This window comes from Nicotiana tabacum, chromosome 6, assembly GCF_000715075.1.
Source record: "Nicotiana tabacum cultivar K326 chromosome 6, ASM71507v2, whole genome shotgun sequence".
NCBI classification, from domain to species: Eukaryota; Viridiplantae; Streptophyta; class Magnoliopsida; order Solanales; family Solanaceae; genus Nicotiana; species Nicotiana tabacum.
Window position 1 is genome coordinate 187,613,710 of NC_134085.1, and position 11,282 is coordinate 187,624,991.

The 11,282-nt window shown below is 34.3% G+C and overlaps 1 protein-coding gene across 1 annotated transcript; it reads right to left on the reverse strand.

Moving 5' to 3' along the window:
• Positions 1-4,415: 4,415 nt before the first annotated feature.
• Positions 4,416-10,463, reverse strand: LOC107783419 (glyoxylate/succinic semialdehyde reductase 2, chloroplastic-like). Its single transcript, XM_016604386.2, has 12 exons — positions 10,083-10,463; positions 9,105-9,186; positions 8,712-8,777; positions 8,401-8,476; positions 8,252-8,307; positions 7,518-7,602; positions 7,289-7,349; positions 6,387-6,439; positions 6,247-6,317; positions 6,078-6,150; positions 5,104-5,208; positions 4,416-5,025 (listed from the first exon to the last, which is right to left on the reverse strand). The coding sequence occupies exons 1-12, from the start codon at positions 10,321-10,323 to the stop codon at positions 4,861-4,863; spliced, it is 1,134 nt and encodes a 377-aa protein (XP_016459872.1). The 5' UTR covers positions 10,324-10,463; the 3' UTR covers positions 4,416-4,860.
• Positions 10,464-11,282: the final 819 nt, after the last annotated feature.

Consider the following 11,282-nt stretch of genomic DNA (forward strand, 5'->3'; position numbering starts at 1 on the left):
CATATTCACCGCATTTATTTAGGTTCCTTATTAATTACTTTAATATATCTATATTTACTAGTTATATACAAAATCATAAAAAATAAGAAATTCAAGATCCCTTAAATCTAGCCTATCAGTTACATGATACCCAACCCCCATTTTTAATAATTCCCCATACATTTAAGATTCTTTCATTTTCCAAAGGATTACAAAAACATATTCTCTCTTTCTTAACAATTATCCAAAATTAATCTTACACACAGTAAGAAATTTTGTTTGTCTATTGTTATCCAAAATCTTGCTTACCCATTTTACCCCCCACCCCACCCCCACCCCCACCCCACACACCCAAAAAATTGCAGATTTCTTTTTTGCTCTTACAAAACTTTTGAAATTCAATTTCTCTCTTTCTTACTAATCACCTAAAATTTCTATTTTTTTATTGATATAATGCAGACGAAATTTAAAATATTGTTCTAGAATCAAGTTGTGGGTAAGCGTTGAATCTTGTTTTCTTTCTTTCTAAAATCTTTACTATATGTGACTTGTATATGATACATTAATACCCAAAATAATACTCGATACAACACTAATACAATTATAATACGATTATATTAAATTTTTAGTGTATAGTTGTGATTGAAACTTGAAGAAGATGAATATAATAATTTTTTCATAATTTTTCAGAAATGTATCGCAATTGTATTATAATTGTATATGTATCATAATTGTTGCAAGAATTGTATTACAAATGTATGATAGTTGATATTCATTGTATATTGTTACGAGCGTGCCTTCGTGATGAATTTTACAGTTTGTATCACAAATATGATAATTGTATATTAATTTATTAGTATTATAACATGTATTATTTTGAGTATTAATATACCAAATGCAAGTTAAATACAATTATGATACAAGTATGGTACATTTATGTTTTAGGCATTGATGTATTTGATGTAATGCAAATATAATAATGATACAGTTATCATACAATTATCATAAAATTTCAGAATATTTTTAATAATATAAAGCTATCGGTGATGGTGGAAAGAGAGAAGATGGAGATTCGGGGATTAGATTAATGAATTTTGATATAAAAAAAGGATAGAGATTTTTGCTCATATTATTCCTTACTTTTCCATCGGAATATTTCGAATGTTCTAAGATCTGTTTATCACTCATCACTATCATAAGAAACAATCGCCTAGTTCATTGTTTATTGGAGAACCACTTTTTTTATTTACTTAAATATCATTTATTATTATTTATTACTAATTACTTTTTCATTATTACATATATCTTTCGAAACGCATATTAAATGCTACTATCGATTCTATATAAAATCTATCCAAACGATAGCCATTTTGCCAGAACCCATATCTAGAAATATAATCGTTTTAACCAAAGGTTGCACTTTTTGGTCAAACAGGTGACAAAGGACCCAAAACTCGAAAAGGGAAGAGTGCTTAACGTGGACAAATGTCGGAAACAGAATACTCGGAGAGAAAAATACAGAATATGATGAGTAATCGATTAGTTAGACTGATCCATTGAAACCATCTACTAATCAAACCAAATAGATAACTACTGTTTCAACCATGTTAAATCTGCCACAAAGTCCAAAGGGATTTGTTTTCTAATTCTTCATTTATTTATTCTATTTCCCATTTTGAGGGAGTGAGGGTGGGTATGGGAAAAGCCATTGGAGACCATATCAGTTAGGGGTGTTCAAATCGAACTGAAAAATCACATCAAATCAAAAAATCAAATCAAATTGATTAAAAAATCCTACTAGGTTTGGTTTGACTTGATTTGGTATTGAGTAAAAAAATCCGAACCAAACCGACATATAAATATATAAATTTTATTTATACTTTTAAGACTTTATAGTGAATTTTCTTTAGAAAATGTAGAAATATTTGGGATCCTCTCGTGTATTAACCTTGAAAGCGTAAATTAACAAAAAATTATTATTAGACGACTAAGAAAATAACTATCATGTGTTACTAAAAAAATTCTCCCAATAGAATATTTTAATAGATCATATGTTTGTCAATTTTTTCCCATATTTACTAAACATGTATTCACTTATCAAAGCTTTATCTATAATTTTAACAAAGTAAGATTGAAATAATATTCATATAACAAAAAATCCGAAAACACGAAAAACCCGACAAAACCGAACCAATCCAAACCGATATAGTTAATTTGGTTTGGTTTTGATAAAAACCGAATCAACCCGATCCATGTACACCCCTTGTATTAGTAATGATATCATACGAGTACTTAAAAGCTCCTACTATTCCACCAGGTTCTCAACCATCTTTTATAGCTTGCCCCACTTCTTTTTCTTTTCTTTTTTTAAAAAATAACCGAGAAATTTAGGCAAATGAGAGTTTGAAATTCGGCGAAGAATGGACCCGTCCATACACCCTTCTCCATTTAAATACCAAAATTTTAGGGGAGAAATTAAAAAATAACCAGATTTACAAGTGGTCATTCAATAATAGCCACAATTTCAAAAGCAATTGAAATTTAGCCATTTTTCATGTAAAGATAAATCTGAACGAAAACACTGTTCAAAATCCGGAAAATACTCCAATATAATATATCGGAGTTCCAGCATAAGTATACTGGAACTCCAGCATAATATACTGGAGTTCTAGTATAATATACCGGTTCAGTATAATATACTAGAAGTTTATACACATGTGCTCCAATCTTCAGTATATTATGCTGGAACTTTCCGCGTGTTGAAGTTCCAGCATAATATGCTGGAGGTTCAAACACAGGTGCACTGATCTCCAGTATATTATGCTGGACCGGTCCCTGTTGCAGCAAAATAGTAGGGGGGTTCAAAACCGAACCGAAATCGAAAACCGAACCGAAGCCGAAGTTTAATGGCTTATTGGTATCGGGTTAACGGTTTAATAGTCGGAGAACAAATTAAATTTTTTTTTATTAACGACTTATCGATTTGGGGGCGGATTATTCAATTTTCTAATCGGATAATCCGTTAACCCATATATATATATATACATATATATATATATATATATATATATATATATATATATATATATATATATACACATAAAATTTATTTTTATCCATATATATATATATTAAATAATCAAAAACCTTTCTTCCTCCCGTACTCTATCAAAGTAAATTAGAATAAAAGAAAACCAAATAAAAGGAGTCATCTAACTGTGACAAAAGACAGAATTTGTTGTATGAAACAAGATAACAATACCAGTTACACCACTGCTTCATCAACTTTGCCTGGGTTTTAAAGCATCCTAAAATTCTAAGCATGACGAACATTTATTTTAACAACTGCCAATTGGAAATCTTTCACATGGACTAAAGCCAATGCGCATAAACATAAATAAGATTCTAGACAGATGATTTACCCATCACGGTGCCTCTTCTGCTTCGTTCCTCTTAGTACGTCGACCATACAGAGACTAAATTTTATTTTATTTTGATTGAATTAGGCCGATAAACCGCTCGATAACCGCCCGATAAGAGCTAAACCGATACCAATCCGCCCGATATCTTATCAGGTGACTATCGGATTAATACATTTAAAAGCCGATAACCGATAAGCCAAACCGTTAAGAGTAAATAACCGCCCAATCCGCCCGATAAGCAGCCCTACAAAATAGTGAATATTTTTTAATAATTTTGCAAACACTGGCTATTTTTGAATGACCCATCTGAAAATTGGCTAGCCCGTACTATTTTAACGAATTTTATCAGCGGTAAAATTAGAACCCAAACAGCATGTGTTGCGTAGTTGCCACTAGTCCAAAGCCTTGGGAGTAAACTTGCCACACTTTTAAGTAGGACTAACAGGTATTTTGAAGATGGCAATAATAACATTAATAACTACTCAAATCCCAAGTTTGTCGCGGTGGGTATATCAACTCATTCTACTATTTTTGCTATATTTCAACTTCATTGTGATATTCAATAATATGAGGCCTTCTACAAAGTACTTAATCACAAATCATGTTGAAATTGATAATTGGTGGTTTAGCTGAGGCACTTGAGATGATGGGGTAAGATCTTCTCTTGTAGTTAAAAACTGCTAAAAACATGAATACAAAGTACTTAATTACAAATAAGAAAAGTGAGACTTATCTAATGAATCTCTAATGAGTAATAAATGGGTTGTGCTATGACAGAAATGACGATTCTATAGTGCACAACTGTTTTTTCAGTTCGATCTAGGGGTAATATATGGGTGTGTTAGAACAAAATTTGATATATACCCGATGCTTTTTTTGTGCATTCTCAGTCTTGGCTGCGATCAAAGTCTAGCTTAAACAACAAAACATAGGAGTATAAGATAAAAATAATGTGCACTTTCCACCATCGACACACTAGCATGACTATACATAAGCATTCAAACATATGAGTACTTCAAAATAAAAATGTATTCTATTGAATTTTTCCTAAGTAAAAAGTTGACTGTTGTTATACATAGTAGAATGACTCAGATTACATGGGATCGAGTCAAGACTTTCCCAGAGGGAATGGAGAGGAACCATATGGAGCATACACAACTTCAAGGCAATACACTTAAAAGGTCTAATACATTGTACATCCAAATATTATAGGGAAACTAGCTCCCAAGTGCCTTCATCCGACTACTTGTACAAGAAGCCGATACAAATTATCACATTGTTTGAACAATACCCAGAAAGATATAATAAAGGTGTGAAAGGAGGTATACATGTAAAACCCTTAAAGATGGGTTAACAATGAAAACATTGTGAACCAAAAAATTTACCGTATCATGGTGGATATATTATACCCGAGCTTTGTGAAGGAAAATACCATAGGTCATCCAGGAAAGACTGCTTTTTAAGTTTGGTGTTGCAATTTCACTTTCAATGCTTCAATTACTGCAGAGAAGTCCTGGTCGCTTAGACCATGAGATTTTGCAACCTTGTAAAGCTCATTAGTTGCAGCAGCAATTGGAGTGGGTTGTGAAACAGATTCAGCCAAACCCAGAGCTAGACGAAGGTCCTGAAAAAAGCATATTTTTTTCGGTTAGAAGCAACTTTAGGTTTGCATATAGGAGGCAGTCTTGGAATGTTAGAAAACCTTTTGCTGATGCTTCAGAGGAAACGCTGTTGGATACAAAGATTTAACCATTGAAGGACCTTTCATGGCGTACATTGGAGCACTAATAGCACCCTGCGAGATCACCTGTGCATAACCGTGGTGAAAAAAATTAGTAACAGATATTAGACGTATTTCTGAGTTCAATGCACCTTGTGAGCATCTTATACTAGGAAATCCTTTGAAGATGTCATTATTGAAAGGATGAAGTTCTCTGTGCATATAAGAGGCAAAAAGAAAGTTGTGAAGTCTTTACCCTGTGTAAATTCTGTACGTACTTGAAATTAAAATGAAGATGAGTTGATTTCATATCAGCAAGTCAATTAAGGATTCATGTATATGTTCTCATTTTACTTTTACTAGGGTGAAATTATCGATTTTAAATCTTTTTCATGCCATGCATTGTCCGGAAACTCGTGATACTATTTTTAAGCCAGTTCAGTCATTTCACTAAGTAACTATCTCTATAACTTTTCCATACTCAACAGCCTCACAGATGCTGCTCAACATCCTTTTAAGTATCAGCTTTCAGCAAATAGCATGGTCATGGACCAACCTCTCTCTCTCTCTCTCTCTCTCTCTCTCTCTCTCTCTCTCTTTCCTTTTCTTTTCCCTTTTATATTATTGTTGGCCTAATCGTATCCTAATAAAGGTAAAGTCTCAGCAACTTCAATCGACATGGAATTCCAATCTTCCTCGGAAATCTAAAAGGATAATTCTTTGGGAAGTTATCAACATCAACAATCCTACCAAAATCTAGTTCAGAAACCCTAGAGAGCACAAAACATGTTTCTAGTTGTATTGTTCTCTTCATTAGACAAGTTATTTGCGACTAGGCAAAGAAAAGAAAATTGTGCAAGATAATCTATAAACAATCAAGAAGATAAAGTGGTGCAAGAAACATATTTACAAGGGGCCAGCCTCAAAAATAAGCTATCTGTTTTATCAGGAAATACCTCTACTAATACACTTGGATCAAGTCCAACTTTCTCGCTAAGTACTAATCCTTCAGAAAAGGAGGCCATCATACTGCAATTTTTTTTTTTGTGAGAGAAAGGTTGACATTAGCTTTAGTTAGATAGAACAAAACTATGAAGAGATGAGAAAAAAATTAAAAAATAGAACCTTCCCATAACCATATTGACGACAAGTTTCATTGCAGCTCCATTACCAACTTCACCGAGGTAAAATCTTGACTGAGATAAAGGGAGAAAATATTAGAAGGTGCAAAGAGTTGCATCGCTCAGTGAAGGGCAGAATGAGACCTTCCCCATGATATCCAACAGTGGAGCAACTGTTTCATACAGCACGTTGTCACCTGAAAGGTTTGCAGCCATGGTTTGGACTTAATTCTTGTTCTTTGATAGTCTCAAGAACTGGACTAAACAATTTTTGTCAAAATTAGAGAGGTACATGCATTGCTTGTGGCTATAATTCATTGTATGCTATATAGATAAGGTATTATGTGAAAAATTTTAAAATCAACAGTTTGTCAAATAATAGGTTGTCCTATTTATGAATAAAGTTCAAGTAATCTATATTAGATAAGCCTTCGTGCGTAGTTTAACTGGCACAAAATTTAAGAAAGAAATAAAGATTTTTGGAACGTTTGGTCTTAAACATGTCAAAACATTTGTGCGATATAAGATTTTTGAAACTGTTGGTCCTAAACGTGCCATAACATTTTTGTAGGTAAAAGCATGTCATTAAGCAAAAATGAAAAGTTTAAGTTAAATTGTTTCGTAAGGAAATAGTGCCAAAAAATAAATCCAAATAAAATGGAACGGAGGGAGAACAAATTAAAGGGTGATCTTCAGATGCTCCCTCCTAATTTCCTAATCTGTGTCATGCTTCTAAGTTTACAGTGTCAATCCCGTCTTCGTTTTCTGAAACTGGTATTAATTTTTAGAAAATGTGAACTAAGAGTTACCTAACAAGCTTATGGTCAAACTTCAGAAATTCAGTCTTGTGTGGGTGAGGGTTAGGGTTAGGGGGAGGGGGGCAGTTAGATGTTGCATCTATATTAGGATCATTAATCATGAAATTAATGAAGAAGATCGGACTGAATAAAGGCAAACTAATTTCATTATTATGAACATATAACAATATTTATGACATGCATATTTCATTGCCAATAACTCAAATATAGTGAAGGGAAAAGCTTCACCTGCAGTGAGAAATATTAGCTGTCCATCTTCTGCTGGCTTCTTGGACCCTGATACTGGAGCCTTTTCGACAAATTGGAAGAAACATGGGATGTTATTCAACATGATGTAACACAAGACAATATTCTGTTGTTATTTCATTTTCTTTTGGCCCTGGAGAGCGGTGGGGTCGTATAGTGGAAGTAATAGCTTTCATATGCACAATGCTTAACAGGAGAAGGAAAATTTTACCTCCAAAAAATGAGCTCCAGTAGCTCTGATATGCTCACAGATCAGTTTAGAAGTTTCACCGTCAACTGTGGAAACATCTACATAACTGCATTTACATATACCAGAGTGCAAAGCTATAAATGAAACTCAGACAGCAGTATGAAAGCCATAGAAAAGCAACCAAAGAAACTTGTGTCCATCAAATGCAATATCTATTTTAACAAATATATAAAATCACTAGGATAATTTAATTACCAACATTAGGTACGAACAAACCTTTATAAGGTAGGGTTAAGGTCTGCGTACATACTACCCTCCCAGACCCGCTTATGGGATTACACTGGGTTTGTTGTTGTTATTGTTTACATATGAATAAAAGATTGACCTAGAATATGTCACCATGGTTTAACTTGTAAGTAGTTCCTCTAAAGTACAGGCAACTTTGCATTTCGTCTCATTCCAATTTCTTGCATCATTAACTATCATAACCTCACGCTTCCAGATATAACTAAGCAAGACATCTATGATCTAACACGGGGAAAAACAGTTTTTCTAGTAAATCATTTTAGAATTAGCAAAATCGGAAAAAGCATTTGCTGCACTTCTTGATTAGAATCACTTCCAAACCCTGTTATGCTTACAAAAAATTTCTTCCAACCACTAATCAGAATTCTATACGTGTCATTCAGTGCTAAAGATGCAACAGTAAAGTCCAAACTTTACAGTTTCCAGAGCAGAGAAGAAGCAAATCATACCCTTTTCCTGGACCCATTCCTTTTGCAGCTCCATATTTTCCACAAGCAACATCCACCTGGAAAAATACCGCACTACTATCAAGATGCTGACTAGACTTGTCAAGTATATAGAAAGACAATAAATTGCACACAATAAACTCAAAACTCACTGCACTCTCAGGGTCTGCAAGCATAGCAAATGTGACATCACAAGATGCTGCAACTTCCTCAGGGGAGGACTTGTATCTGCAGAAAAGAAACCTCAAAGTTACTTCAAAATGCAAATTATCAATAAGCGCAAGAAGTAACAGTAGTTGACAAACTTTACGAGATCTGATACATGGCCAGACAAGCATTAGCATAGAGTTCGCACGGTGCGTCATTGTTGGTTTATTTTATAAATTTAAACCCACATTTCCAGGATGCCATCTCAACCGAACACAAGTCCAGTTTAAAGCAAAATTGGCATATATATACTTACTTTGCACCCATGGAGATAAGGGGTTCACATTTGCTCTTGGTCCTATTCCAAACTGTCACAGCACGTCTGCAGCATGAGAACGACAAATACAATAAATTGATAAGAGTTTGTATTCGATTTATTCAAAAAAAAAAAAAAGGTGTTCAAGTATAACAATCATGTTTCAGTGCTCCAGACAAAAAGGTGTGTCTGCTCTGAACATCTTTTGCATTATCAACATATGCTTCTGAAAGATCACCAGTTTATGATAATCATAATTCTGCTGGTTAAGGAAGAACTACAATGATGAGTACGAAGATAGCAATAAATGTTGTTCCAGTGATTCATGTAGTACAAAGTGGAAAAATATTGAACTCCATTAAATTTGTCTATCGAGTAACATTTGTAACGTGCCCTGCTTTTATGAGATTTTGTGCCATGGGGGAGCCCATAATCCCAAGACCTAGAAAGCCAATGCTTGCTGGAGTATCATCAGCTGCAAACAAACTAAAACACCAATCAGACAAAATGCAACACCTAAACTTCCTGTCAGTTGTAAAATAGCATATGAAATAGATAACTCAATGCAAAACGACAGCTTATAAGAGGAAATTCAGGTTGTTGACAATGACAAAATCCTGATATAATCAATAAGTTCATCCTATTTCAGTTTTAACATGGTGCAATGATGCCAGAATACTTTCTTCTTGCTTTCAGGTGCAAGGATCAAGAGAAATGCCCAGATATCTTAATGCTTTGCATAATAGACTCAACTCTAAGCAGCCCTGACAAATCAACTTTAAAAGCCCATCCTGTTGAACACCATAGTTCAGCTTTTACATATCAGAGCTTTATATATCCAGAAGTCTTAAAGACCTTAAATTTTTCTTGCGATAACAAGATGTCTTTTCTTAAGATTATATAAAACAAGGAAAGTATAGTATGCTTAACAAAATACACCAAAATCTAAAATTGATTCGTGCCCACTCCAGAACCACCAAGCGAATAAAAAAGTAGAAAAAAGCTTCCTCTGTCCATTTCTACATCTACCAGATTGGTACATAATCACAGTACAGCCAGAAGCAGCAGCCGGTATAGTTTGCATAAGCAAGTTCATGTAATTTGACTATTGGTGATTCATATACAACTTAGTGGCTTACTTAAATTCAAGTTGTGTCCTAGATAGTCTACTTTTCTGGACACTTAGTGGAGGAGATAAACAAAAGGGTATAATGTCTTATTCCAGAAAAGCAAATAGGAATTTTATAATAAATTTCTTAAACTCCAACGCTACTTACAGATTAATCTTCACAGAATGGTAAACAAGTTCAAACTAGAGAAACAGAAGTGTAACGAAATTGGACGGAAAAAACAAAAGAAAGAAGAATGTACCTTTGGGAGTAGAAGCAGAAGTTTGAGAAGAAAAAGCCTTGAATGAAACAAAGAAGCTAGAGGGTTTATTAGCTGGGGGAAAGGAGAAGGGTTTACAATTTAGCTGAGTGGATACCCGGGGACAAAATGTGGAGCACATTGCCATGGCTGCAGATGGCGTAGAAATTGGAGGTGAATTGAAGAGCGCAATAGATAGGATTTCGAAACTGCAATTGGGTTTAAGCATCAATGCTTTGGCCATTCTTCGCTACTCTGTGAGTTTCAGGGTATGGTCAGCAGCAGACACTTGTCCTTTCGCTATCTCTTTCACAGTCCTCTAAAATAAACCATTGGCTGCTTGGCTCAGCGGAGTTCAATATCCTTCGTGTAGGTTTGGCTATCAACTTTAATATTTGAAATATATAGGCAGAATATTTTAAAAATAAGATAAGTTTAACTTTCATATACTCTAAAAACTTCAACCAAATATTGTTCTTACACCTACTAAATATTTTAGTCTAAATAGTGAACATAGACTCTCTCTATCCTAGACAAAAATAAGGAGGACAATGGATGACTTGTGGCTAGGGGTGAAAGGCCAACCAAGATCGGATATAGCTGGTTTTCCGCGAAATCTATTTCAGTAGAGCGTATGATGTCGATGGCCCGAGGTAGAGCACTCAATGGGCTAGGGTGGCCTCATTTCGCCTTACCAACCCCAGGGAAACTCCGAATACAGGCCTAGATCGTTTGTACAGACAGACTTTTTGGGTGCTTTCGGTACGAAGTTTTAAAAAAAAAACTTTTGAAACTTGTGGTTTTAAAAGCTTAAGGAGTAAAACTTTGTGGGGGTCATAGCATTTGTGTGATTATAAAAGTTTCTCGTTAAGGGTAAAATAGGTAAAATGAAGAGTTTAAAATTGAATTATTTTCAATTATTGAAATATGTCATTCTTTTTTGAACGGACTAATAAGAAAAGTGTGTCATCTAAATTGAACAAAAGGGAGTAGTAATTAACAATTAGAAAACTGGGGTGCACCATCCAAGTGTGCGTCTTTTTAAGTACGGAAAGGGTCCAATAATATCCCTAAACTACTGGTTATAGAAAACTTTTGTCCCCCGTTAGTAAATTGGACCAAAAATATCCCCCACATTAGCAAATTGGGCCACTAATGCCTTCAACCAAACGACTAAACACACAAGCCTTCATATCAGCATTA

What these genes read in the sequence shown, in the direction of transcription:
- LOC107783419 (XM_016604386.2), bottom strand. Translation starts at nt 10,323, where the DNA reads ATGGCCAAAGCATTGATGCTTAAACCCAATTGCAGTTTCGAAATCCTA. An exon ending in GGAATGGGTCCAGGAAAAGG is followed by an intron (nt 7,603 to 8,251) that starts GTATGATTTGCT and finishes ATGTAAATGCAG; the next exon opens with TTATGTAGATGTTTCCACAG. An exon ending in CTCTGAAGCATCAGCAAAAG is followed by an intron (nt 5,026 to 5,103) that starts GTTTTCTAACAT and finishes TGCTTTTTTCAG; the next exon opens with GACCTTCGTCTAGCTCTGGG.